The 27473-nt window shown below is 45.6% G+C and overlaps 5 protein-coding genes across 12 annotated transcripts; 2 read left to right on the top strand and 3 right to left on the bottom strand.

The window, feature by feature from the left end:
- Positions 1 to 6485, bottom strand: LOC146252009 (uncharacterized). Of its 3 annotated transcripts, none has more exons than XM_084680523.1 (7): positions 6010 to 6485; positions 5728 to 5811; positions 5305 to 5399; positions 4930 to 5138; positions 3419 to 3480; positions 2347 to 2472; positions 1 to 558 (listed from the first exon to the last, which is right to left on the bottom strand). In XM_084680523.1, the coding sequence occupies exons 1-7, from the start codon at positions 6040 to 6042 to the stop codon at positions 373 to 375; spliced, it is 795 nt and encodes a 264-aa protein (XP_084536649.1). In that variant the 5' UTR covers positions 6043 to 6485; the 3' UTR covers positions 1 to 372. The 3 variants fall into 3 exon arrangements, with proteins under 3 accessions (XP_084536649.1, XP_084536652.1, XP_084536650.1); XM_084680526.1 differs by having other exon boundaries at positions 4984 to 5138; XM_084680524.1 differs by having other exon boundaries at positions 6350 to 6485.
- A 635-nt stretch (positions 6486 to 7120) lies between these two features.
- LOC146252008 (receptor-type tyrosine-protein phosphatase eta-like) lies at positions 7121 to 11057 on the top strand. 3 transcript variants are annotated; one of them, XM_084680736.1, is made up of 11 exons: positions 7121 to 7296; positions 7756 to 7901; positions 8012 to 8105; positions 8206 to 8296; positions 8467 to 8540; positions 8919 to 9053; positions 9157 to 9279; positions 9462 to 9549; positions 9676 to 9806; positions 10090 to 10157; positions 10276 to 11057. In XM_084680736.1, the coding sequence occupies exons 2-11, from the start codon at positions 7897 to 7899 to the stop codon at positions 10493 to 10495; spliced, it is 1029 nt and encodes a 342-aa protein (XP_084536862.1). In that variant the 5' UTR covers positions 7121 to 7296; positions 7756 to 7896; the 3' UTR covers positions 10496 to 11057. The 3 variants fall into 3 exon arrangements, with proteins under 3 accessions (XP_084536862.1, XP_084536861.1, XP_084536860.1); XM_084680735.1 differs by having other exon boundaries at positions 9389 to 9549; positions 9671 to 9806; positions 10279 to 11057; XM_084680734.1 differs by having other exon boundaries at positions 9389 to 9549; positions 9671 to 9806.
- Positions 11058 to 11527: 470 nt separating this feature from the next.
- LOC146252007 (transcriptional regulator QRICH1-like) lies at positions 11528 to 16803 on the bottom strand. Of its 2 annotated transcripts, XM_084680733.1 has the most exons (12): positions 16563 to 16803; positions 15982 to 16157; positions 15457 to 15725; positions 15199 to 15339; positions 14857 to 14997; positions 13747 to 14650; positions 13294 to 13448; positions 13083 to 13197; positions 12870 to 12978; positions 12646 to 12794; positions 12447 to 12537; positions 11528 to 12321 (listed from the first exon to the last, which is right to left on the bottom strand). In XM_084680733.1, exons 3-12 carry the CDS (start codon positions 15697 to 15699, stop codon positions 12132 to 12134), a joined length of 2238 nt encoding a protein of 745 aa, XP_084536859.1. In that variant the 5' UTR covers positions 15700 to 15725; positions 15982 to 16157; positions 16563 to 16803; the 3' UTR covers positions 11528 to 12131. The 2 variants fall into 2 exon arrangements, with proteins under 2 accessions (XP_084536859.1, XP_084536858.1); XM_084680732.1 differs by lacking the exon at positions 15982 to 16157.
- Positions 16804 to 17284: 481 nt separating this feature from the next.
- qars1 (glutaminyl-tRNA synthetase 1) lies at positions 17285 to 23126 on the bottom strand. Its single transcript, XM_084681306.1, has 23 exons — positions 22974 to 23126; positions 22407 to 22557; positions 22165 to 22274; positions 21938 to 22013; positions 21793 to 21857; positions 21616 to 21669; positions 21410 to 21473; positions 21238 to 21309; positions 21040 to 21125; positions 20823 to 20909; positions 20626 to 20725; positions 20363 to 20441; positions 20047 to 20286; positions 19688 to 19780; positions 19459 to 19596; positions 19239 to 19326; positions 18918 to 19064; positions 18725 to 18826; positions 18557 to 18649; positions 18280 to 18410; positions 18096 to 18162; positions 17885 to 18010; positions 17285 to 17760 (listed from the first exon to the last, which is right to left on the bottom strand). Exons 1-23 carry the CDS (start codon positions 23082 to 23084, stop codon positions 17710 to 17712), a joined length of 2331 nt encoding a protein of 776 aa, XP_084537432.1. The 5' UTR covers positions 23085 to 23126; the 3' UTR covers positions 17285 to 17709.
- Positions 23127 to 23604: 478 nt separating this feature from the next.
- On the top strand, positions 23605 to 26228 carry ogg1 (8-oxoguanine DNA glycosylase). Of its 3 annotated transcripts, XM_084680413.1 has the most exons (7): positions 23605 to 23865; positions 24048 to 24421; positions 24517 to 24696; positions 24943 to 25121; positions 25245 to 25392; positions 25576 to 25625; positions 25714 to 26228. In XM_084680413.1, exons 1-7 carry the CDS (start codon positions 23756 to 23758, stop codon positions 25906 to 25908), a joined length of 1236 nt encoding a protein of 411 aa, XP_084536539.1. In that variant the 5' UTR covers positions 23605 to 23755; the 3' UTR covers positions 25909 to 26228. The 3 variants fall into 3 exon arrangements, with proteins under 3 accessions (XP_084536539.1, XP_084536540.1, XP_084536541.1); XM_084680414.1 differs by lacking the exon at positions 25576 to 25625 and having other exon boundaries at positions 25714 to 25858; XM_084680415.1 differs by lacking the exon at positions 25576 to 25625 and having other exon boundaries at positions 25678 to 25785.
- The last annotated feature ends 1245 nt before the right edge of the window (positions 26229 to 27473 follow it).

Here is a 27473-nt window from a genome sequence, read left to right as displayed (position 1 = left end):
CATAATTATAAGTCGTTTTTAATTCTGAATCATTCTAGAGAGCCAGTATGTAAGCAAGACAGAAATATAGAATGTTTCTGAGCACTGTAAACAGGGTTGTTCCAGTAGCAGACATATTAGGCAGGTTGAAACAAATCCACCAGAAGGATGAGCACCAGGAGTGACTTTGACAGCCGACAAGGACAGGCCAGTTCACTGGGGGACTAGCTGTCACAGACGGTAGCGTCCAGTGCCCTCATGCACCACGTACAGTCTACATTCCAAAGACCATGGCCATCCAGTCAGCGCTCTACACATTTTAAAGGGTGAGTTGATTAGTCAAACCACTGGGTGATTGTAAGGTAGGTAGCCAAGAGGTAAGCCAAGCGCGTATCACATTGGAGATGGTTCTTTGGCGTCGTAGTCGGTTATGAACTGCTGCATGGCGTCCACACAGCGCAGGCCTATCTCCTTGAGGTTGTCCTGCAGGGATGTCTGGATGGACAGCTCCAGAGACGGGTCTTTCGCTATCAGCATCCTCACCACCACACCAAATGTATCACAATCCTGACGGTACACCTGCAACATGCAAACACACCGTCAGCTTAGCCGGCAGTTTGTTGAGAACTCGAGTTGGGTGTCTGTTCACTGCATGTGAGATGTTTGTTAACATCATTACTCATTTGCCATGGTGAAGGAACCTTGCACAGATGATGGTTGTCTTGATTACCAAAGGGGTGCAAAACTGAGAATAGGATGAAGAACAGTATGGAACAGAGGTGGATAGGTTGAAATATTGTCCTGAAAGGGAGAGAGGAATGGAGATAAAGATGGCGTGGAAAGAAGGAAAAAATGGGGGCTTGAGAGATCACTGTAAGACATCCTTGAAGGTTCAAGGACAGTCAAGTCATGTGTATACCATTACCACTGAGTGGATTAGCAGTCTAAGGCAGCACTCACACAGCAGCTGTTCCCACTGCACATGACACAAGGGTACTGTGGATATGGGTGTGTGGGTGTGTGTGTGGGGGGGGGGGGTTTAGGGGGGGGCGGTGCATGGTCATGTATGTATGTGTCAGACTGATCCTGTGAGCTTTTGTGTGCCTGACGGTGTATGTCTGCATCAGCTACCTGTTGCCAGACTGCTTTCTCACAAAGCCTACCTTCTCTAGTAACCATGGAGATATGAAGAGCAAGAGAGGCCTTCTCTTCAGTTGAATGGATACAGAGCCACACATACACATATATACACTCACATACACTCACAGCCCATTGACACAACTCCATGTGATGTGTTGTCACATTGCTTCTGAATCCTGCAGTATGACACATGTATGAGTCCCATTGTTCAACAAGGCAGCAGCAGCCCCGGGATGGTGAGTCAGTGATTTTGATTGAACATGGACAAGGCACCTCTGGAGCAGTTTAGTTTTTTAGGTATAATCAGTCCACGGTGAGTCCTGAGACGTTCGGATATTGGAGAAACAGCAGGCATCGGCTCAGACGACGACTGATAACCTGTTCGACTGTCTCATCTGGTTTATGAAGATGGCCAGGAGATACAAGAGAAGCCCCAGGCTGTCTGTTTCCTAAATGAATGTTTTGAATGACTGCAGTGATCATATTTTCCTCTTGCGCTCTCTTTCTCTCCAACTCCCTCTTCCTTTCTTTTAATTTCTCTTAAAAAGGTACAATAGGTAGGATTGGTTCAGTAAAAAAGTTATGTTTTGTCCCCTATAACCATATTGTGTAAGTTAATGAGGCTTATGAGAGTTGCTTAGCAAAACAGATATCTCAGTGCTAGTGGAATGTCCATTTCAAACTTTTGGGGTGTGCCACACATTTCCAGACAATTATATTCCAACAATCTAGTTCCAGCCAATTGCCTTTGGTGAGACATGCCTTCAAGCTTTATTTTGTGAAACCACTGTGAGTCAAATTTGATCTGAAGGAAAGCATAAGAATTGAGACAAGAATTTGGAGTGCTGTTGATCATAATTGAAGTTATTTGATGTTACCTGTTATTAGTTTTACACCTCCCCCCGTCCTCCTCGTAACTCTGTTCTCCAAGGGATTTCTTACCTCCATCTCTGTTTGAATGTCTATCATTGTTTACAGAGGTCCACAACCTTAATCTGCTCTCCCACTGAGCACATCAGCCTCTTGTCAACTGTCCTACTCTCTCAAGATCATTCTCCATCACTCTCTCAGAGACTTGTTCTCTCTCTTGATCCTACTACCTATTTCTCTTCATTTATTTTCTTCTCTCCCCATCTGTCTTTTCCTCTCTCCCTACTTCTTTAGCCTAACATCTATGATGTGTTGTCACTTTCTTTAAGTCTCTCTTTCTATAAACAGTAGATTTACCTCTTCTATTTCCCTCCTTTTCTCCTGAATGGCTCGGTTTCTTGCTGCTGCCCGACTCACTGTCGAGGGGATCTCTCTCACCCTTTCTCTGCTTTCTTTCTCACCTCCTTTGGTGTCGTGAGAGACCTATAGAGACAGCAATATTGAGAGAGACAGAGACAGAGACAGAGAGAGAGAGAGAGAGAGAGAGAGAGAGAGAGAGAGAGAGAGAGAGACAGAGACAGAGACAGAGACAGAGACAGAGACAGAGACAGAGAGAGAGAGAGAGAGAGAGAGAGAGAGAGAGAGAGAGAGAGAGAGACAGACAGAGACAGAGAGACAGAGACAGAGACAGAGAGAGAGAGAGAGAGAGAGAGAGAGAGAGAGAGAGAGAGAGAGAGAGCAGCCGACAGTCAGACAGACAGTTAACCAAACACATGGACACTGGCAATTATTGGCTGATATTGTGACAACACCAAAAAGCACCGTTGTCAAAACAATATCCCTATCCAATACAATATTTATTCAGCCTGATGCTTATTTCACAGCTACATTTTAAATCAACACAAACGACACTAGCAAACTGTTGACTGCAATAATAACCCAAACCTATGATCACATAATCATGTATGGAGGCACTTCATACATTCAATAATTAATTTGATGAACCAATATTTGACAGCGGCTGCCGTTGTCAATGAAGTGTTCTTAGTTTTCTGTAGTGTTAGTTGGATAGCCAGTAGTTACATTGTACCCCTCTGTCATATACATGCAACATTTGTGTCCCAGTGACTGTGTGCCAGCTTGTGAATCATCTGTTTGGCCTTGTCTTTGAGAGACCTCCACAGTACTCTGGGAGATGAGGAGGCCAGGGGCATCTGAATCATCAGTATGCGTAAACTGCAAGAGACAACCTTCTCTCGTCTTTGTGTCTGGGTCAAGAAACCTAATTATCACAACTTTCAATTTCACCCCCTTGTTCAACACCTGGGCCCTCTCTGTTTCTCTCATTCACGTTAGAGAGGCGCTTAGAGCTTATCTCCATATGATGCTTACAAACACATACAACCCACACACAGGCACACACACTTACAGTGATAGACAGGGACGGCTTCTCCTTCTCTCGGATGGAACCTTTAGACAACCTGGGTGTACCTGTAAACACACACAGTATATATCTTCAACAAACCCACATATCCACTGTCCTGTGAGAAACACAGAGTCAATCTGTACACAGCACTGGTAGTTGGAAGTTTAATATCTTCGATTGATAACGCTGAGACCACTGGAGGTTTTCAGGGAGGAGCCAACATGGCATTCTCTTTGATAACATTTTCCCAAGACCTCTCCTCTCCATTTTCCTGGCATATTTCTTCTGTCAGAGATTGTTATTGTATGCAGGCAGCAGGGGCTAAAATTAATGTTTCTTTAAGCAGAATCCATTGGGTGTGATTTGAGAAATCTGCCTCGCAACATTTGACTGCGGTGTTCCTATGTGAGGCGATAGCTTTGTTATGGCTCATTATATACAGCTGGCTCTAAGCCCAGTCTCTCTCTCTCTCTCTCTCTCACCCCTTGCCTTCACTCTTTTTCTTTCTCTTTCTCTCACACACACATACAACACCACACCGATGAGTCACCATTATAGCACATCTCTCAGGCACATAGAGAAACCTGTTCTTCACACACAACACACATGCACACACATACACACCTCCACAGTACTGCAGGCTGTGCAGAGACAGAGCAGCTGACTGAGATGGGAGGGAGATCACAGATATATCACCATGGTACGGGATTGAGATACATCTCAAACACAACATCAAAGAGATGAAAGATATGGCCTCTACACCCAGCTGTACACATTCATCAAAACCTACAGTCAAAATTCTGTGAAAAAGGTTCTATGAAACCACAACACAAATACATTTCCTCACTATAGTGACACAGCTTGGATTATCCTCTATTTGTTTACAATGATGCTAGCACTTCACTAACATATTACCATTAACATGACACATTTCTAACATGATCACTGGTACAGGTGATCCAGAGCTGAGGCTCTATGCTGATGGATATGTAACTGGCAGTATAATGGATTTACTATCTGTTGCATAATGGCGTAATTCTGTTATATTATTAGTATTAGTGGCCTGTGTTACATAATACCGTTAGAGTGCCAGGTGGCATCGCCACCAGAAATGATGATGAGGTGCGTAATGTCACCACGTACAGATTGCATAGCTGCAATGCAAATAGCTTCAATTGATCATTTCTTGATAACACTGCCATCTAAGGGTCACAAGATGAGAAGAGACTAAAGAAACAGGGTTGTGTTCCACAGCTTTATCCTAGTCAATGAACCATAAAGTTACCTGTGTATTTGTAGAATTGTATGTAATGCTTTCACTTGTTCTGAGACCCAGTGCCAATGATGATGTCAATTTAATTTCAACTATAAGACTAGCGCCGTGCTCGAATCTGAACATTAAAATAAATGTTCCAATGGGTACACAGATTTCACAATTCCCTTCAAAGGTCCAACATACAACTTTGTATTCTACAGACAAATGACTCCCAAAAATCCAGTAAAGAGAGACGTACTGGAGTGTTCTTTAGATGTTGCTGGAGAGCTGCTCTTTGCAGTCCGCTGCTTACTAATGTTCTGGATGCTAGGGGGCAGAGTTGACGCTGAGGGCCTGGGTCCTGGTTGGTCCCTCCAGGAGTACTGTGGCCGGGGGGTGAAATGGTTGTACCTCTGGAACCCGAAGCTGAAGTTAGGCTTCCGGAACACATGATCATCCCGAATGAAACTGTACAATAAAAAGAGCATATCTCCTCTAAACATAAAGTATTCGTAGACACAGAACTAGACAAATAGATACAGCGTAGTTTGTCATCTGAATCAAGCTCAGAACATAACATATAAAAGTAAAGATTGGATCTTCACTCCAAAAGCAGAAAAAAATCAGGTCTTACCGAGGCCGGTAGAATCCCCCTAACCTGGGTCTGAAGGAACTAGAGATTCTGGGTCTGGATGGACTTCTTACCCGTCTGAAGGGACTTCTCTTATCCTGAGAATACGAGAACATGGCTAAAAATACACAATGAATGTTGCACTCAAACAGTCACCAAACAGACTGCAATAAAAACAAGGTGACACATATCGTATTTAACTGCAATGTGGATGATTCAAAGCGCTATCAACAAAATGTTCTATGCGACATGCAAAGTCTTCCCACAGAAAATGTTGAACTGTTTAGAAAACAGAAGTATTCACAAAAGTATTTTTTCTAGTGCTTTACTTCACTTAAGTGACTAAAGAAACCCTGCAGATTTGTGAATGAGGCTATACCAGTATGTGCTGAGTGTAGCCGAGCAGATAACTAGAAGTAGGCCTACCTGAGGAGGTCGTTTGCTGTGACCCTCATCCAGCCTGTGATCCACTGACCTCTGGTTGCGGTCTCTGTGCCTTAACATGGAACACTGAAAAAGAAGTGGAAGCGCTGAAACGCAACATAATGACAGTGTTCATGATAAAACTACATTTTTACAGAACAAAGTCTCAATAACTATTTGTACTCGGAACACCTGAAGTTATAGGACTGTAGCCTAAAGTCTCCAACCATATTACAGGATATATTCCGCTAATTGACAAACAATGGAGATGCATCATGTTCTTACCTTCCTTAGCGCATCGTGTGGTCGTAAATCCATTTATATTGTTTAAAACATCAAATGATAACTTCAAATCTGTAAACGTATGGCTATCTTTGTATGTCAACGCACACCAGGAAGTGTTTTTCAGCCCTATGAATTTCGTGACATTGTTACTTTTAATCAAGTAAAAACGTCAGCATACTTTCGATTTCGCCACTGTGCAGTTACAGTTTTGTTTGGATAATCAAAATAATATTTCGAAAGCGTGGTTTGCGCCAGTGGTGTGGCATTCAGATCTCAGTATTTTTTTTGTGGTCAAATGCGGAAAGCATGCCAGACATTCTGAGGCCAAGGGCTTACTCACATGCCTAGTGCGGCAGAAAGTCATTCAGTATTGCATTTCAAACTAATAAGTAGTCCAGGTAAGATCAAAGTAGGCGGAATCCTTCCCCCCCTCCTCTTCTCTTCACCTGCGCGACCTTCGCACTGCAAGCCTTCCTGTCAGGTTCCACACCTTTAGAACATGTAGGGTGACGCGGTGGCCAGATGATGGCGCAAATGCATCATGATACAGACTCCCCTCGGATGTCTGATGATGTTTCAGTTTCTTTCAAATAAGAGTGTTATGTTGGATCCAGCAGCAGAAGATAAATACTTTATACCCACTTCAGGGTAAACTACAGGGATTGTGTTGTTAGGAAACTTCTGTAACTACCATAGTCCTACATAACATGCTTTCACCATGTATTTGCTTCAGTCCTGACTTCCAAAACTCTCCCAAATCACTTATCACAGTCATTACATTACATTTCTAGATGACTTCTTCTTGGTTTCCTGTGCTGTGCTTCGTGCTCAGATACACTGAAAAACTTAACAGTGTCAGTGATACAATAAGTATTGCAACAACAACAAAGAAGCTTTCATAGATCCTTTATCTTGGGGGAATTTATTTGTATGCAGTTTTGCGATATGCTATACGCAGTTATGTTATATTGCAATTAAGCGTAAAAAACTACATGAAAGCCATAAGCAAAGCTTAAATCATAACTGGTTTATGTAGGCAAATACCAGTAAAAAAAAAAAAAAGAAGGTGTATCCACCCACCTTTCTACCTCAGCCACTCGACAGACGGGGAGGAACGAAGGAAGAGTGATAAGATCTGAAGGCAGAATTGAAGATCTGAAGGAAGAATCCTTGACGGGATTGGAAACCCCAGTAAACCCTGCATTTGTATACATTCTTCTTATTCCATGATTCTTTCTCAGGAATCCCCACGTTGCCTCTGCTCTGGGAGCAGGGACATTTAGGAAGGTAAAACTAACACTGGCTCAGTTCTACTGAACTTTTACTGTTTTGTATTGGGATTGTTTTTATCTATTGGTGTCAAAGCATTTAATCTCGTTGAGCAATTGTTTAGTAATGTGTTTTAGAATGTAAGTTGGTGATGGTGTGTATTTCAATATTTTATGTTAAATGGGACAGAAGCTCTAGAAGCAAATATTGAAGGAATGTACATTTTACTTTGTTTCTGTTGACCTGCGAACGTGTGAAACTGTTTTGCTCTTTCTATAGCATACTTCCCCCCCATCAGAACACCTATTTAAAGGGTTATTTGTGTGTTTGTGTGTTTAATGTGAAAAGATCTTTCAGTGTCAAATTCCTATTTACCTGTTGGGGGATGGGACTAGGCATGGAAACTTGTTAGGACCAGCTAGATATGAGATAATCTAGTTTTAACACACAAAAACACGTTTTTCCTTTCTACCATAGGAACAGCATAGAGGATCAACCTCACCAGTGTGTTGGGTTCCTGAGTTGTCTGGTCACATGTCTACTCTGACATCATAACGCCAATATTCTTTTCTTGGTCCCGTTGGGGACGCAAGCTAAACTACACTTTCCTAATGCAGAATGAGGTAACTTCCATTACTTCTATCTCAAAAATTGTCTGGGAAAATCCTTCCGGTGGTTATTTTACAAAGTACAGTAGCCCACCTTTAAAGCACATGTCAATGTTGTTCTGCAGGTCGAGAATATCTTCACAGGTCTACCAGGAACTACAACTGCGCTGTCAGTCACTTGCTGCCAGTAACAACAATGGCTTTAGGCAGGAGTTTGAGGTAAAGCTCAATAGTGTATCCAACAGTGCCAGACTCCCTTAAAAACCACTATCTTCTTGCAATGTTTTTGATCAAATGTTTTCTGTGTTCTTTTTTGAAGTCACTCAATGATGTTGGGAAAGCGTTCCCTTCCAGGACAGGAGATCTGGAGGCCAACAGAGAGAAGAACAGATACCCTGCCATATTGCCTTGTAATTAGAGCTTATAGTAATAATTGACACAACATAAACACAAACATCCCTACACCTTAGCCTATACCTCCTCAGTGTGTAGATACATAATGATCAAGAAAAGGCCGTCAGCAACTCCGCAAAAAGCATATTCTGTATGAACGCCATTCTCTGATCTCATCTGGTTGCAGATGACCACTGCCGGGTGAGGCTGTCACTACAAGATTCCCAGCACTCGGATTATATCAATGCTAGTTTTGTCCCGGTAAGTAATTACTCAGTTATTCCTACTCCTTGAATGATTTGGTTGTTTCTATCAACCTGTCTACATGTCCATGGAGCCTGACTGGCTGAGCCTGACTGGCTGAGCCTGACTGGCTGAGCCTGACTGGCTGAGCCTGACTGGCTGAGCCTGACTGGCTGAGCCTGACTGGCTGAGCCTGACTGGCTGAGCCTGACTGGCTGAGCCTGACTGGCTGAGCCTGACTGGCTGAGCCTGACTGGCTGAGCCTGACTGGCTGAGCCTGACTGGCTGAGCCTGACTGGCTGAGCCTGACTGGCTGAGCCTGACTGGCTGAGCCTGACTGGCTGAGCCTGACTGGCTGAGCCTGACTGGCTCCACTCCACATGTGCCTCTTCTCAGGGTGGATGTTCGGAGAGAGACTTTGTCTGTACCCAGGGGCCTTTGTCTAACACCATAGTTGATTTCTGGAGAATGGTGTGGGAGCAAAACGTCAGAGTAATTGTCATGGTGACTGCTCTAAAACATAACAGCATGGTAAGATTTTGTATCAGTGTCAAAAAGGCTTTTCCAATGCAATGGTTTACCTACATTAACAGTATTTCTGTTCATTCAGCGCATAATGTATGTGTCTCCTCAGGTGTTGTGTGACCAGTACTGGCCTCTGGAGCAAGGGACAGCCTGTTTTGGATTATTCCAAGTGAGCACATTGGAACGTAAACGCGGTCCAGATTATTTTATCACCACCATTCATCTGCGACATGTGAGTCCCAGCTACATCATATTTGTCAGATTAAAACAACAGGAAGGAGATCTAACAGTGTGATGTTAATTGCATGTGTGTACATGTGCGTGTGTGTGTGGTGCTGAAGTGGGGCTGTCCAGCAAAGCGGGTAATCACACACTATTACTATCCTGTCTGGCCGGATCATGGGGTACCCAAAGATGCCTCTTCTCTCTGTGTCTTCACTGAGCATGTGCGGCAGCATCTTGACACCTTGCCACGTCTGGGGCCAGCTGTGGTGCACTGCAGGTCTGAACTAGTCTTTTCATCCTTCCCTCATCCCAACCACGTTTAATCAGACACACAACTTACTGGCATTCTATGTCTGTATCCAGAGTAGCTAATTTGCTTCCCTGTGCATGTCTATCAGCGCAGGTGTGGGCCGGTCGGGAACGTTTGTGTCGCTACTCTGGCTGCTGCAGCTGTGTGTGCGAGGGATCAAGCCTGATGTACGGGCAGCTGTGGAGGACCTGAGGAAGCATCGGGTCCTGATGGTCCAGAATCTGGTCAGTGCATCACCACCCACAATGCACTTTTGGAGATGTAAGGAGACCATTAGCAAAGTTAAATAAAACTTCAATAGAATTTCTTACACAAAAATAACAAGGTACTACAATTCCTTTATAAACATTTACTAATCTCTCCTCTCTATCTGGTGCTATCATAATTATCTTCCATCTGTAGTTGAAAGTATGTTGTCTATCATGTTACGTAGCCCCAAAAAAATCACAGATATGCTGCCATTCAGGAAACATTTTATGTTTCATAAAATATTTCTTTCACATACAGGAGCAATATATATTCATTCATCAGTGTCTGCTGCATTGGTTGAGTGTAAGAACTACAGGACTGAACAGGTTATAAAATACACAAAAATACACAAGTGCTTTATTAATTTAACACAATGAAACCAAATACTTCCAGTATTTTGTTTTCCTATGATAGGCCAAATGACTGTGGTCCTCTCCTTCTCAGCAGTGTTCAGCCTAGACGGAGTGTTCCTGTGCCTGCCGTGCGGGCCCAGGAACGCCCTCACAGCTCCTCTGTGCGCTCGCATCATGGTCACAGGTTGAGGCAGAGACGGAGCTGGGAGCCAAACGCACCTCACCCTACCCCAACACAGAGCACCATGCACAACCTGCTGAGAAGACTGTTGCCCTCCTCAATGAGTACCAATCGACACTCCCACAAATAATGAAGGGCGTTTCCACACAGACACCCATCACACCTCACACACAATTCACACCTCCCACATCACACCTTAATCTGCTCTCTGTTTGACATTAATGAACACACTCATTGGGGATGTGTCTGTAGAGTACTGCATGCCGTTGGAGGACTAGGCTGAGGGGCAACACCTTCCTGTGTGTCATGAGAGACAATAGAGACTGCAGCAGTATTACAAACTGTTCCCTGGCTCAGGCCCTGAGGGAAAGAACCTGCTAATCCAGTTCTTCCTGATCCACCACACTGGATTGCCAAGTGTGAGAAACGTGGGAATATCAGTTTTATTCAAAAACGTTCTGTGTTATGTTGAACAAACAATGGTTCGAAAGTAGGATTTCTGAATAGCACTAGAGCTAAATTACACTCTTCATGCCCAGTATGTTTAAATTGCATGGAAACGTATTCTCAACGGTTGTGGTATTGTGGTCAGTGTGTGGTATTTATTGTGGCTGCCTCTGATGTGTTTGAAAAGTGATGTTTGTTCAACTTCATATCATTTGTATAATAAGTATTATATATTATACACATCTGTCCAAGCCTGCTTATTCAAACATGAAGTGATCGCCACTGGCACACAAGAAAGATGCATAAGAGGACAGGCACATAGGCAGTACAGTGGCTGTACAAAACATTCATGTTCAAAAACACTGGCAACACCAGTCACCTTACATTGACATTGCTTATAGCCTAGTTCAAAGAAGAGTCATGAGAATAATAAACCAACACAGGCCAATTATCTCTCCCTTCAAGTTTTTTGTAAAAAATAAATAATGTTGAAGATGGGATGCACCTCTCTCCCCAGTTGAATCCTTGAGTTGAAGAGGGGGCGAGGAGGTCATAAGAGCAGTTCCTCCTCTCACCTGCCTGCTTCTCCTGCCACTCCTAAGGCCAGACGCCATCCTAGAGGCAGCTGGCTAGGTCCGTGAGTCAATCATTCCCTGCCTAACATGAGTCACTCCTGTAGGAGGTGCTATAACCACAGCAGAATAAGAAAAAAATCAACCTCTCAACATACTCTATGAGTTTTATGTATCCACACATCGATGTAATCCAGAACAACCCGCTGCGAGAAGGGAAAAGGAACTATAAGAGAATATGGAAGGTGGGACAGCAGTAACAGGACAATTTGCAGTAACACAAAACAGACATGAAATGATACTGGGGACAGATCCGTTTTCCCCTTCAGTTAAAAGAAATCATGAGAACTTTACAAAAAAAGTGTTTTACAAATATCAGAGAATATACAGTCTTCAGAATGTTGCTATTCTGATAACATCTTCAATAATGCTCCAAGTCCAACAAAGAAAACAAATAACCATTTACTTTGGCAAAAAGACAGGATGGTAGGGTTATGAGAGAATGGCTCTCTAAGGCGTAAGGATGTGCGTTGTCTGTGTATGGTGGTTTAGTATGACGTCTGTACGCTCCGATGTGTATACATAACTGTGAACATGAGAAGCATATGCAGACCATCTGAACAGGGTACAAAGGGAAACCCTTGGGAGGTCATTATTGAACAGGAGCACGAAGAATGTGTGAACCAAGGTCCATTTTAGCAAGAGGAGGACAAGACCCACATGAAGTCTTCCCCTCCTCCGGTCCAGCTACTGTAAGTCCACTGTTGACATGGTGATGGATTCTTGGATTTCCCTTATGACGAGGATGCGAGTGAGGACCAGCTCAATCTGGTTTTTTGTGATGGGCTGAGCAGAGTACCAGAGAGGGCTGTTGGGTGCCACCACAGGTTCAGGGGTCAGGTAGAAAGTGTCATTGCGACCTCGGGCACTCTGTGGACTGACAGACAGACAGAGGACGGAGAGAACTTAAGGCATGCAACCCCTTCAAAACATTTGACTCTTTCAAGAACGTATACAAGTCTATATGATTGTCTCCACCCGCTCCCTGTTCCGCACACTCACCACTTAAACAGGTAGAAGTCGTACAGCTTGATGGGACAGCGCAGAGGGTTCTCAGGGTCCTCAAGCTGCTCCACGTACATGTCATCCGTCACTAGGAGGACATCGAGACGGAATGAGGAGAGCATGTCGGCCCGTGTGACAGCATTGTCGCCCCGGCTCCTCCACCGTGGGGGGAGGGGGGAGGGGGGAGAACTCTCACCTTTCTGTCCTATGTGCAGGCCCGGGGCCTTCAGGTAGCGGATGCAGGTGCTCTTGTCTTTGGGGTTGCTGGGGCTCTTCCTGGTGTGTCTCAGTACCATGGAGAAGGCCAGCTTCATGTGTTGCTCCACCGTCTTCATCTGGAAGTACCTGCAGGCCAGAGGGACGGTCACACACGCACACGCAGCGCGGACGAGTGGGCATGTCTCTGTGCGTGGCCCTTACTTGGTGTTGAAGAACATGAGCGTCGTCAGAAGCGTGGAGGGGGAGTGAGCGCCCAGCTGCTTGGACTCCCACAGCATCTCCTCGGTCACGTGGCTGGGGATGATGTAACCTGCGGCAGGACGACAGGGGTCAGTCTCAGAGAGGGTGACAACCAGTACACAGGGTAAGGTGGCCGGGTGAAGCCAACTGCAGAGTGAAAGCCTGAGCGGTTACCCAGTGGATGGACAGAGGGTGTCCACGGCTCTAGTATCCGATGTAGACTCTGAGAGAAGCGAGTGTAGTAGGTATCAGAGAACACGTCATCCACGCGGCCATTATCACACAGATACTACGGAGAGAGACAGACGAGAGAGAGTTTTGTTAGAAGGGAATGCAAAGGGATTCCGATGGCGTGTTTGCATGAGCGCGTGTGCATGCGTCCTACCTTCTGTATGCAGAGGAAGACGTAGAAGAGCACGTCGGCCTCGTACGTCTCCCCCTCCATCCCCCGGGCTTCCTGGGTCATCAGAGACAGAGCCATGCACAGCTCCGCCACCGCACTCGACACCAGGTCCTCCTGGAAACGCAGTGCCTGGCGACCTGTGTCCACACGGAGAGACAGACAAGAAGCGCCGAGTCAAATGCAGCCTGATGAGTGGAGCGTGAGTTTACCAGCTCGTGTCTGTTGTATTGTAGGGAGTCAGATGGCTAAGTGGTTAGGGAATCAGGCTATTAATCAAAAGTTTGCTGGTTTGATTCCCAGCCACGCAAAATGATGTGTCCTTGGGCTAGGCACTTCACCTTACTTGCCTCGGGGAATGTCCCTGTACTTACTTTAAGTCGCTCTGGATAAGAGCGTCTGATAAATGATGTAATGTAAATGTGAATGTATCCTCACGTCCAATAGGAGCCAGTTTGGTACTGTCGCCCTTCTCCAGCTCAGCGTTCTTCCTTTGAGCCCAGATCTTCCACACCTCCAGGCCCTCCTCAGGCTTCAGGGAGGCAGGCAGCAGCAGCTCTGTTTGCACCTGTACTTGGCCCTGCCCATCCACCTCCAAGTGGCCCCCGTGCCCAGTCACCTCCTGGGTGTGCAGCACCTGCTGCTGGGGGTCCCAGATGAGCGACTGGGTACTGTTGGGGTACTGAACAGCCACCGGGATGTGGATGTTCCCGTTCATCAGCTGGGCAGGGAACAGCGTGTTGGCTGACAGGGTCTGCACCACCTCCTCCTGACAGCCCATCCCCCCAGACCCTGTCATGGTAGCCACCGCCTGAGCCGTTTTCAGCTTGTCATTATCTACCTGTGATGACATAGTCATTGTGGTCGTATTAGTCCCAGCCACCTGCACAGTGCTGTAGGCGTCCTGGGGGATGGCGATGTGGGTCACGCCCTGCTCGCGGCCCCCAGCGGGGGCAGAGTAGACAGGGATGGTCCAGGTCTCTCCGGTGGGGCTGGTGATGGTCCCTGTGGCGCTGTAGAGGTGGGTGCTGTCTACTGTCAGCAGGTCTGGCCGCAAGGACAGGTAGCTCTGCTGCTGCCCTTGGGGGATGGCCAGCACTGTGGCCACCTGCTGGCCCTGAGGCAGGGCGTAGGACACGGTGATGGGCATGTCCACCTTGCGCTTCTTGGCTGGCTGGAGGACCCCTGCTCCTGGGGAGGTGGTAATGGTGGTCCCCAGCACTCTGCGCTCTGCAGCGTCCCCTGGCTGCTGCTGCTGCTGCTGGCTGGGGGACAGGGCTCCTACAGTCTGGATCTGGATCTGCTGACCTCCAGCCATAGCTGCCACCAACTGGGCATGCAACTGAGACACACAAAGATGGGAGAGTCTAAGAAACAGCAATAATCAAATCGAATTGTATTTGTAGGGCTATACAAATACAATCTTTACAAGCAATATCACAGAGGGCTTCATATGTGCCCATAAAACTGCACCCAAACAATCTGTTAAATATGTCAACATGTATCTGGTGGTATAGCGTTTGTGCGTTTTCGTAGTTGCTGTAGTACCTGTTGCTGCTGCTCCTCTGTGAGGTCCCCAGACTGTATTAGCTGTGCTGTGGTGACCCCCTGGAGCTGCTGATGGGAGCCAGATGGCACCTGCAGTACCTGCCCCACCATCTGCCCCTGCTGCTGCCCCACCATCTGCACCTGGAGGGGAGACAGAGGCACTACTAAGCCTTCGTGACTCCTGAGGGAGTTTTGCTTTATTGAAAAAATGTTTTTACAGATCTTGTAAATTGACTGAAATACTGAGAGCATTACTACCAGTATGAAAAAGTCAGCTAGGAGGAGCAGACAAAAGGCTTAAGAGGAGTGATTAGGAGATCCTGATGAGGACACCCTCCTCACCTGTACAATCTGTTGCTCTGCCGCTACTTGGTGCACGGCGGCTGCAAGCTGAGGCGACAACTCTGTCGACATCACTTGTTGTTGACCCGTCGACACCTGGACCTGCTGTTGCTGTGGGGATGGCTGAACCTGCACCTGCACCTAGACGACAGCGGCGGGAGACAGGAGAGGCTTGTTTTAGACGACGCTTGTAATACAAATCACATGATTTCCTCAATGTATTAATTGTTCCTTCCGGTTGTTTCTCTCAAGTCTTACCGGGCAGGCCAGCTCCAGCAGGGACCCAGCCACTTCGGTGCTGTCTGTGTAGATGCAGTTGGTGTCTGGCTGGTACACCATAGTGGTGGTGGTGGTTGACGTATCGTCACCTTGTTGACTGAACTCCTGCAGAGCGTCCGGGCCCTTGTTGGCCAGGGACTCTAGAAACTCCTTCATGCGGTGCTGGGGAACACTGCGAGCCTTCAGCCTCACCAGCTCCTCAAAAGAGCCGGAGCCATCCATGGGTAACCAGAACTGACCAAATATTCCTATGGATGGAATGAGGCCAGTTTTGGTTAAAGTAAATGTTTTATTAATGGATGAAGAAGAAGAGGAGAAGAAACATGTGTCTATCAGCACAACCCACACGGGTGCAGCGAGTGGCAGCACATAATACACAAATACACAGAGGGAGTGCCTGCCTCTGAAACTAGTTCTCTGCCGTTTCCCATCCTGCTGTCCTTCCACCGAGGGCAGTAAGGAGCAGGGGTCAGCCACATCAAGGTGACCAGTCCAATTGCTCACCTCATGTCTTGGCCAGGGGCATGGAAAGCAGAGCTATATGTTCTGTATATTCCTATATTGGGGTCATTTGGGGAGGAAACCCACGTGAGCACGGGGATGCCAAGCAAACTCTCGGGGATGGCCGACCGGAGCACCGAACGGTGCCCCAACCGGGAATCGAACCCAAGATCTTCTTGCTGTGAGGCCACAGAGCAAGGCACAAGCGAACACACAAGAGTGTAAGGAATATTTGACAGATGACAGTGTGAACAGGTTAATTCTACAGTCATTGCATCAACAGAAGCTGGGAGAGCCGATTCGATTAGCTATTTAGCGACTTTGTTGCCGCGTGCTAACTGCAGCACAAGAGAATAGTATGGAAGACTCACAAGCTAGCCGTAGCTAACTCACTGCCTATCAATGTTATACTGCCATCACAATGTCAACAATAATAAACACAAGTAACGCGTTTACAGCAAGTGGTGCCTAATATAGACAATCAATTTAAAAGACAGCTAACAAGCTGAGATAGCTAGCTCATACTATATAACTAGCTAATTCGATATTTGCAGCGCTTTGCTCCGCTCCACCCCCTGTCTTACCTCTCTCTTTCTCTGGCCTGGCAGACCAGTCCAGCTCCTTTTAGTGGGGCCAAGAACACTCCACTAAGTCCGAACTTGGTTCTTATCACGATAAATAAAATTACACCGAATTATTGAACAAGGCTTTGGTTATCCAACATTTCTGTATGTCCCTATAGTTGTTGTTTTTTATGAATACCACTCAGATTTCGATGGGCGCCATCTTACAACAGCAGTATTTCAGCCAATCAGCTCACATTCTGGGCTGGCGTAACGCTAACGCGCGAGTACGTATTTAATATACCGCGAGAAGTATGGCCTTCTTAAAGTGATCATGCATCCAAATTATATGCGCCCGCTAGTGTACAAGTTCAATTATATTAGGAATTATATCCATTTCGGTCTACCTTAAAAAAACGAGACGTATTTTAGAGCTCGTAGGTTAAGGTTTCATGCACTGTTGTCGGATTAAGGTAGACTTCGTGAGATGTTACGTTTGGTACAACCAACTGGAGTTACTGGAAATGATCTGGGTTGGAAAAAGTTAATTCCCACGCATTTCACCCAGGTTCAAATGTAAAAGCTAAAGAAATACCTTTAGCATTTCTTCACTGTCTTTAAAACAGTTGAAGTATGCATGGGTTCATTTATTCAGCCCAATCAATCACCTTTCACCCTGGATGTTTTGATTACCTAATGCTGGTTCTTACTTCAGATCACAGATGATTGCAGGGAGACAGAAACATTATATACTTAAAATTTTTATTCATGGTTTCTCAAAATTGTGCCACCTTTCCAAGGTAACAAAAACACAACCACATGTGGGTGCTGGAAGAAGGTAAAATACCTTACCTCAGTAAGAAAACCAGACACTGCATGTAAGCGCATCTTTTTGTGTGACATCAATACGGACTATGAAGCTCAATAAAATTTTTGCTGTAAAACCCTTGTTTTCTGCCAAGGTTTATGATCATATGAACATGTTTGTCTTAGTAAAGACAGAAATAAAGAGGGGTTGTCACTGCTGATATTTAGAACTCCATTAGAGTTTACTGGTGAGATGATGCTGAAGCCTGTATTGAGTCTCCACTGTAAAAGATGCCTCTCAAACACACATTCAAAATATTTTGAAAGGCTCAAGGGCAGATGTTACAGCTTGATCCCACTCTCAGATCTTCCCAGGATCCTCTTTAAGGGTAACTGTTCTGTTGAAGACGAGCTGTAGGGAGTTGGAGACTCAAGTTTATTTATATTCATGGTTTTAACAAATGGACACATTAGAAGGTTGTGGAGTGTCTAGAACCTATAGTGGCTATTGTCTGTCTAATGTCAACTGGCTGTACCTTGTCTGCAGTGCTGTCAGGGTCCAGAGAGAAATAACCCACTCTCTCAAACTGGAACTTATCGAAGACTTTAGCTCCTCTCACTGAACTGTCCACTAAGGCACTGTCAATCACCTGCAAGGAATTCTAATGGAAATAAACAAACGTGTTAGACATGATTCTATCTGGTACATTGTACATGGAGTCAATTGAAGTACTTTAACATACTTACAGGGTTAATGTCGCTCAGAAAGCCCCCAGGCACCTCGGACAAGTCTTCAGGATTTTTGTGGAGGAATCTGGAGGCAACCAAAAGAAATTCAAATCAGCTCAACTACACAGCTGCGATCGCTTGTCTTGCAATACAAGCATTTCTTGGGGCGCCAATCAAACACGCGGACACTTCTGTCACTTACAATCTTTCATAGAGGCGCACTTCACACTTGAGAGGCTTGCTGACCCACTGGATGAAAGCCTTGGGTTTTTCTGGAGCCTCAGAGGAGCTGCAGCAAGTCACTTCCAGCTCCACCACCTTACCTTCAGAGTCCTGAGAGACAGACCGGACAGGTGGACATGGAGACACTGTTTGGGTTAGGAAGCTATTATAGCATATTAGAAATATGGACTGTGTCCAAAGTCATTGTCATATGTCTATTAGGTAATAGTGCAGATGCAGCCTCAGTGAGATCTTACCTTGATGACCCGCTGCACAGAGACAACATACCCGGCATGCCTCAAACCCACAGGCTGATCTGGGGTCAGACGCTTGTAGCCCTTCTCCATCACCTGCAGAGACAGAACGTCAGGTACACGCACACTCAATACTAAGAACATCTGGGAAGTCACTGTTCACACACAGACCTCTCTGAAGTCACTTTGTTCGATGAAAATGGTGCGAGTGAAGGGAACCACATGGCTGCCCTTGGCTTCGTTGGCGGGGAAGTCCGGTACATGCACATCCATCTGGAAGAGAAAAAAGGAAGGCAAACGGAAAGATGTATCTCTGCGTGAACGAAACCCCAAATAAAATGTGTATGTGTGTGCCTGTACACACCTGTGTATCATCAGGTAGGTTGGTGATGGTGACTTTGAGTGGCTCCAGGACAGCCATGGCGCGAGGGGCGCTGTCATTTAGCACCTCCCTCACACAGGACTCCAGAAGGTGGGGCTCTATCGTTGCCTGAGCAACTGTCACACCCACCTAGAAAGAAATCAGTCACTCACTAATAAAACCTTCCTCTCCTGAAGCCCATACAGCCCCGTCATTTTACATAATCTTAGTCGTTTGGCAGACAATTTTACCCAAAGCAACATACCAACGGTTATACAATAACATCCCTTATTTCCTCTCCATACATCCATCTACATTTCTCACCCTTGCACAGAAGTTGTTGATTGCCTCAGCTGGGAAGCCCCTCCTTCTCAAGGCAGTCAACGTGAAGAGGCGAGGGTCATCCCAATCCCTGCGTAAACACAACCTCACCAGTTAACGCATGTACTCTCACACCTATCCACATTAACCCAGCATCTCTTCCCTCCACACACTGCTCCAACTTCACCATGTATAGAGGTGTTAAGGGTACTGCAGTTCTGACCTGACTTTGCCTGTCTCCACCAGTCTGATTATCTTCCTCTTGGAGACGACAGTGTAGGTGAGGTTCAGACGTCCATACTCCCACTGCACAGGACAGTACACATCCAGGGCATTGCACAGCCAGAAATATGAGGATCGTCTGGGAATACATATACATGGATTTAATTTAAACAGATTTAAAATACACGCAAACGAGATACAACTACCACACACACACACACTCAGCATACCTGGCCTGGAACTCTTTGGTGCAGAGTGAGTGTGTGATATGCTCAATTGAGTCACACAGGCAGTGGGTGTAATCATAGGTGGGGTAGATGCACCTAAACAGAGAGGAAGCAGAGCAGAGTTGAGTCCCAACAGACTGTGTGTGTGCGCGTGGTCTTCTTTAACCACCCTTGTGGGGATCAAATGTCCTCACAGGTGTAGTGATGCATGAAAAGACATGACCATAACTTCAAAATGCTTTTTTTCTGGGGGAATTGAGGGTTTTAAGGTTAGGGGTTAGAAGTGACACCATTTTGGAGTAAACGGCCAGGCCCCATTAGGAGAGAAAAACGAAGTGCGTGTGTGCGCGCGTGTATCATACCATGCGTCTCCTGTGCGATGGTGTGCTGTGTATTTGATTCTGTAGGCCACAGGGTCCAGCTTGCCATCCTCCATGACCATCTTCATCCGGAGTGTTGCCTCGCCCTCAGCAAACAGGCCTCGTCTCATCCTCTCAAACAGAACCAATGACTCCTCAAAAGGTCGTTCTCGCCATGGAGATGGGGGTGGGTTATGGCCCTTCAGCTCCTCCCCCCTTTGGTGACACACATAGGCATGACCCCTAGGAAGAAAAGGAAACATGATCATGTAAGGATACAGTTTAAAACACAGTTCTATCCCTCTGGAACTCTACTTACCTGCGAATAAGATCAGCTGCCAAGTCAAAAAGGCGCTGGAAGTTATCTGATGCATGAGTGACAGCATAGGGTTTATAACCTGAGATGGAAGGTATAAAAAGACGCACACTGTCATTGTAATACAGTATGGGTGTCATCTCTGTTACACACTTGTGCAGGCATTTTAAACAACTCAACCAACAGCTCATTTTAAAATGCTCAATTGCTTTTCAGATGTTGTGCCAATGTTGGAACCCTGGCCGATGTGGAAAGACTTGACTTACCAAGCCACTCCACCATGTCCCTGATGCCAGTGAAGTACTTCTCCTCTTCCTTCTCAGGGTTTGTGTCGTCATACCTCAGGAAGCAGATCCCATCGTTGGCCTTGAGGGAGAGCAACAGACCATGAGGACCACAGGACAGAGGAAACTGCTAAGAACCTGTACAGTGTAATGGCATGTGCCGTTAGACAGGGTTTTACCTTAGCGTAGCCAAAATTGAAGTTGATGGCTTTGGCGTGTCCTATGTGAAGGATCCCATTGGGCTCGGGAGGGAAGCGAGTGCGGATCTATAAGAATGTAAATGACAGACAGGAGCAAAGAAACAGAATTGTGAAATAGTTATGCCTACATTCAAGGCTAGTATATCAGTCCCAGTAAGTTGAACCCATCACCCTCATCAAGCTTCATCTTGCCTACCTGTCCACCAGTGAGCTCCAGATGTTGCTTTAACAGGTTCATGGTGTTGGGAGTGACCACATAACCCTCCGTCGTATAGTTCTCTCCTGCAGGACAGGGGTCAGCAGTCAGGGGTTAGATGAGAGACACAGAGGAAATAACCACCTCTACATTGTATGCTATATAGGAGTGGCAGCTTGTTTGGGGGCTCAATCACACCTGGCTTGTGGAACTTGAGTGCTTCTCCTCTGAGCTGCTCCATCAATGATTTGCATTCTGCTTTCATATCTCCTACCGGAACACATTTTAAGGATCTCATGACATGACCATATAGAATACAGTAAATGTTCCAAATATGGGTGTGATGTCAAGTCTGGCCCTGATTTGTTACCGTTCACTGCCAGGTCCTCCTTCTTGACCTTGGCCTCACTCTCAGGGGCTTTGGTCTTCTGGACCTGCAATGGTAGTATCACGTGTTACCTTTTGTAAACTTTACATTGAAACATCACATTATAAAATGGCTTATGGGGTTATTGGGTGTGGTATGTAATGTATCTGATAGTGTCCAGTAGTAATAGGCTTGTTTTGAGGTGCTACCTTGGGTTTCTTCTCCAGGTCAGCCTCAGTTTTTGGGCCCAAGAGGTGTAGGACCTGAAACAGCAAGGCAAGGGTCACATCTCACAGAGGTCCACACATTCTAATGCATAGCTTGATCTATGCAGATGACTGGGACAGTCATTCGCTATGACATAAAAACAAACCGTATTTCCTCACCTGCATGTCCACCTCGTTTTTGATGATCTTTCCATCGGCCCACCTCAGAGCTGCACGAGCCTCCCCTGTACAAGAACATGTCATGAGACCCAGACAAGCAAGAACCAGGATGAGGGTGTGAGCTGAAACAGGGCCAACATCTTACCCATAAGCAGTCCCATGTTGAAGCGGTACCTCTCCTTCAACAGCTCTTCCTTGTACTTCTTGATCACAACCTCCACCTTAAGAGAATTTGGAATCCAGTGTCAACACTCCAAAACAATATAAGCTGCTATTGCTTAAAACAAAATGGGGAAGCAGTATACAATGTTTGGAGCTTCACTGTAAGTCTGAAATTAGATTTGGGATAACACGGTACTGTGAAGTCCTTACCGCATCCTCGATCTGCTCTGGGGTGACAACTACTCCCACGCCACAGGCAGACTCAAACTCATTCTGCTTGATTGGATCCTGGGGATGGTTTTTCACAAAGTCCAGGGCAGCTAGGCAGGGGGAACAAGTGTTCCAGTTTAGTATAATTTTAACAACTGATCCAGTGTGTCAATTCACAGAAGGTTTACTCTACCCCCAAGTTCCTATGAGAATGAGAATACACAACAGGAGCTTAAGTGTACCTGCCAGCTGCAGCTCTGTGTTGATCTTCCGTTGGGCAATGTATTCTGCAAGGAAGGTCAGGCGTTTGACATCTTTGAGGCGGGAAGCCATGGTGTACAGCAAGGTCCCCATGGCTTTGTCCACTCCTTCTGCCCCATGGACCTGGTGGGCCTATGGGAAAACAGTCAATTATTGGTGGTGATGATTCTCATATTGAAGCCATGTCATGTTATCCACAAACTTTCCTTTCCACTCTTGATAGAAGTACAAAAGTGAAATAGAGAGAGAGAAGCAGCAGAGGCTGTGAAGGTGACTGTTTGAGTTTTGGTAGAGGTAAAAAATGAGTCAGAGGTGCAAAGTGAAAGCAGCACAAGAGGTTACTCTAGTCTTTTTCGTGAGATCAGATCAAAGTAATTCCCCGATAATAAGGTTTGAAATGACATTTAATTTACTATAATAACAGATAACCGACACTAGTCCAGACTCGGCGCATTAACTGAGGTTTGCTGTTCAGTAAGATTTAATATGGCATGAGACAGTCGCATATCGAGATAGCATTATACACGACCTCCATTATTAGTTCGTACCTGAGCAATAGCGTCCTTTAGGATAGAACTGAGACCTTCATTTTTTAAAGTCTCTTTTGCTTTTTGCTCTGTCAGGCCAATAGAAGTAAAAAGTGTCAACGAATCCGCCATCTTTACCAGTCGCACACCGGTAGACACGCTGCACTAGGCACTTTCCACTGAAGGGGTGAATGTAACTTCCTCTATTTATGGAAAAATATATGAACCAATCATAGGCCACAATATGGAAGCAGCATCCAATCATATAACGATGTTGGTTTGAGTAGTCAATCTACGCTATCTGAGTAAGCCAATTGTTGGCTGTGTTTACATCAGATGGGGAGGGATTTCTCCAAATCGTTGTATGTTGCATCAGCTACATTCCAGACAAGACTGATATAAAGTAGCCTATAGTAGATCCGAGGTCTATATCATGATAATTTATCCTAAGCGTGCTGTTAGTCAGTTTGAGCAGCATTTAATAAGCTGGGTCTGTTGCTCCAAGAGCTGCATTGATGAATTTAAAAAACGAACGGTGCGATTTGTTTGTCCAACAAGTTTTCAAACTCCGTGAAAGTCATAACAAACCCACATATTATACCGCGGTAGGCGTAAACGCGTTGTTTCAATTTAAAACAAATGTAACATAAGATAACTACATGCAAATTAATTCTACACTATTATTGGTCACTGCTTAATTTACATCGGGAAACTTTACGGTTCAGGCAATATTCTACGTTTCAATCTCGGGTAGGCTACACACAATGTGGTGATTTAACGCCTGACCATCTTCAGACTCCACGATGTCGCAACATGCGATACTCTCAGCTGGCAAGAAGACTTGGCGGTCTCTGGCCTGTGCAAGGTCCGAGCTGAGGCTGGACCTCACACTTGGCTGTGGACAAACCTTCCGGTGAGTTACTGACCCCCTGCTGTATTATGACGCACCACCTAAACACTGTGGGACACACTTTACATCCTCTTAGCCCCCTCGTCTTGGTTACGATGATTTAAAACTGTCAACTTTTAAAAATCGAATTAGACAACTGGTCTATTACTCGTACATGCATGTTTGTAAATGTCTACCCCCTGCAGCTGGCGGGAGACAGGAGAGGGCCACTGGACTGGAATTATGGGGGGACGAGTGTGGACTCTCACTCAGACAGACGAGGCTTTGTGGTACCACACCTACACCATCCCAGGCCATGCAGGAGGAGAGGCTGGAGGGAGAAAGAGGAAAGTGGCATTGCCGGCTCCAGGGTCCAGTAAATCAGGGAAGAGGTTGAAAGGGGAGGCAGCAGAGGTAAAGGAGGAAGAGCCGGACTCCGTTCCTGTGACTCCGGAGCAGGATAGTAAGGAGGAGGAGATGCTAAGAGACTATTTCCAGTTGAAGGTGAAGCTGGGAGATCTGTACAGGGAGTGGGGAGGAGCAGACCCCCATTTCAAACACATCTCTAACATCTTTACAGGTAGGCTGTATGAAAGAGAGTGAATGTATGACTGTTTGTGTGCACGGTCGTGTGTCTGAAGGCGTATACAATTGACCTGTGTGGGGGGTGTCCAGGTGTGCGTATGCTGCGTCAGGATCCCACCGAGTGTCTGTTCTCCTTCATCTGCACCTCCAACAACCACATCTCCCGTATCCAGGGCATGGTGGAGAGGCTGTGTCAGTCCCTGGGCACCCCGCTGTGCCAGCTGGACCAAACCACCTACCACGACTTCCCTTCGCTTCAAGCTCTCTCAGGTACCACCAAGGGGACTAGGAATATACCTCCATTTTCCATATTTCTCTCTTTGTCTTCACCTTTTTGTTTGTATTATTGACCCTTTTTCTCTTCAAATTGTTGTCTTTCTTATGTCTTTTTGATTGACTTTCTGTAAGCATGTGGCCCATTTGTGGTCCAATGTTGAATTGCAAGGAAAACCTGATGATGCGATGATGCGTTTTAACTTGAACAACCTCCAAAATCCTCTGTGCTTGGACTGACAGACAGCAGTGTAGAGGCGTGTCTGCGGGATCTAGGTTTTGGCTATCGGGCCCGGTACCTGCAGCAGAGTGCCCAGCAGATTCTGCACACACACGGGCCCCAGTGGCTTGAGAGTCTTCGTAGGACTCCATACGTGCAGGCCCGAGACGCACTGCGCACTCTGCCTGGGGTCGGCCTCAAGGTACGGCCAGTCAGCATCTACACAACATCATGTGTTTACACCACTGTTTTGACTAAATATGTTACGTTTACTTTTCATTTTCTCGATGGTTAGTAAAAGTGTTACTATCCTTTCTCCCTGTAGGTGGCAGACTGTGTGTGTCTGATGTCCCTGGACAAGGCCTGTGCCGTGCCAGTGGACACACACGTGTGGCAAATCGCAAGGCGGGACTACAACTGTGCTGCTGGCAGTGGGCAGAAGAGCCTCACCGACAAGGTCCACCGTGACATTGGTGAGAAACATCTTGTAGGCTTGACTGTAGTCTCCTGAGCTTCACTCCTCTGTGGGTTTTAGTGAGTGTAGGATTGTCTTCCACCATGTGCAAGTCCTCCCTCATACTGTACCAGTAACCTCTCACATCAGTAGCTTTTTTTTGCTTGGTCATCACTGATTAACAGATTGTGTTTCTGCACAGGGGATTTTTTCAGGCAGCTATGGGGTCCTTATGCTGGTTGGGCACATTCAGTGAGTGGTATAAGTGTGCAAACAACTGAATTACATTTTTTTGAACATGCAGGGGAACCATGAATTTCACACCCTGTCTCAATCTCAGGTTTTATTCTGCGCTGATCTCAAAAAGTTCCAGATGCTGAAAGAAGTGCCTTTTCTGAAGCAGGAGGATGAGGAGGTCAATGTAAAGACTAAGATGAAGAAATCTGATATGGGAAAAAACAAGAAAACCAGGATAACTTGTGACAGAAAAGTAAAAAATAAGATACTGGTAAAGAAGGAGGAGGCAGATAAGTGAGGTCAGCAGAGTTGAGGGATTCAAGTTTATCTGTGTTAATACAAGGGCTGGTTTCTCTGCCATGCTCTGAGCATTACTTCTGCACAGCAGGGCTGTGGGATGGACAGCCTTTGTTCACTTTCTCAGGTCCCCAGAAATTGTTGAAATGAAAGCTTACTTTCACACATAAGTTCCAAATCACTACAGGATTGTCTTATTTGTTGAGAAAATAGATCATCTGTATTGGATATGAATTGATATGTAATAGATTACATAGCATTGCATTTTTACTTTTTACATATAATGTTTACAATTAAAATAAAAACAAATGTACCAATGTCCCTCTTTTCTTCTTCTTTCTTTTACACAAAAGCAAAGCATCATCCTGCTGTGCACTTTCTACCTCCTAGTCAATCAGTTCACTGATTTCATTTTCAAAGGGGACCTCTAGATGGGGATAAAGATACAACACGGGATCACATTTCCTTGGCCTTTTGCTTTAAATATAATTTTCTATTTATGAACAAAATGTGACATTCTGTTAAGCTCATGTTATGCAGTACTTACTGGCCCTTGGGGCGGTGTGCGTGATTTACTGAACATTGTTGATGTCTGAGTGTGTGTACGTGTAAAACAACAATTTGCCCCTGTAGTTCTGTACGCACTGCACACTATCTAGCTGATTATACAGATTCTGATTCTGATACAGTGTATGTCTGTGCATCTTCCATTTGTGTCCATGCAGCTGTGGAGTGGCACAGTCTGTGTACATTTATCTATAGGCATTAGTCAGCTGTGTCAGCATGTCTGTTTATAGTAGGGATTGCAGTTATCTGTCATCACTGCTTTGAGCTATAAGTGCTGGTGTCTGGGAGGGTGCTTGTGTGACTGTTACTAGGAAACTAGCTTTCACTGGGAGAGAATGCCTGTGTTACACAGTATTCGTTTTTTTTTATCATCAGTAATGTTCTAATTAACTATATTTATTACCCAATAACAGTAACAGCACGTCTACTTATAGGCATGCTGTTACTGTTAAAAAGATACTGTGAGCAGGTGCGTTCAGAGGATGCACGCATGCATCTGTGCATTTCTCTGTGTATGGGGGGTTGGGGGCATTCACTTTAATGTGTTTATTTGTGGAGGCTGTGCAGCCATGTGTGTTAATGAATGACTGAGTCAGCTTTCATCCTCAGTCCAGTTGAGTTGGACCAGAGCCAGGCCCTGCTTAAGGGCACACAGAGGAAGAACAAGATAAAAATAGTAGTGGGGAGGAGGAGAAAGGATGACAAGAGGAGGAGAAAAGAGCTAGAAAGGAAGTGTCTGACACAAACCAACTGTGTCGGCAACATTTTCAGCAGAATGCTATCTCTACAATGCACAAGCATGCATGCACACAAACATGCTCACAAAGACCAAAGCAGCCCTATGGTGTTACGCAAGAGATGGTTTTCATGTAATATCTGAATTCATGTAATATCTCCATACATGTTTGTGCTGAAGGAATACAACCTAGTGAAACTCCTGATATCTTACCTCAGGGAGGTCTATACTAATCCCAAACACGAGGGGGCACACTCCTTGAG

The sequence above is a fragment of the Hypomesus nipponensis genome, chromosome 18 (genome assembly GCF_054491055.1).
Source record: "Hypomesus nipponensis isolate SF chromosome 18, ASM5449105v1, whole genome shotgun sequence".
Classification (NCBI taxonomy): Eukaryota; Metazoa; Chordata; class Actinopteri; order Osmeriformes; family Osmeridae; genus Hypomesus; species Hypomesus nipponensis.
The sequence above is the reverse complement of the archived record's forward strand: the minus strand, read 5'-3'. Positions and strand labels throughout refer to the sequence as shown.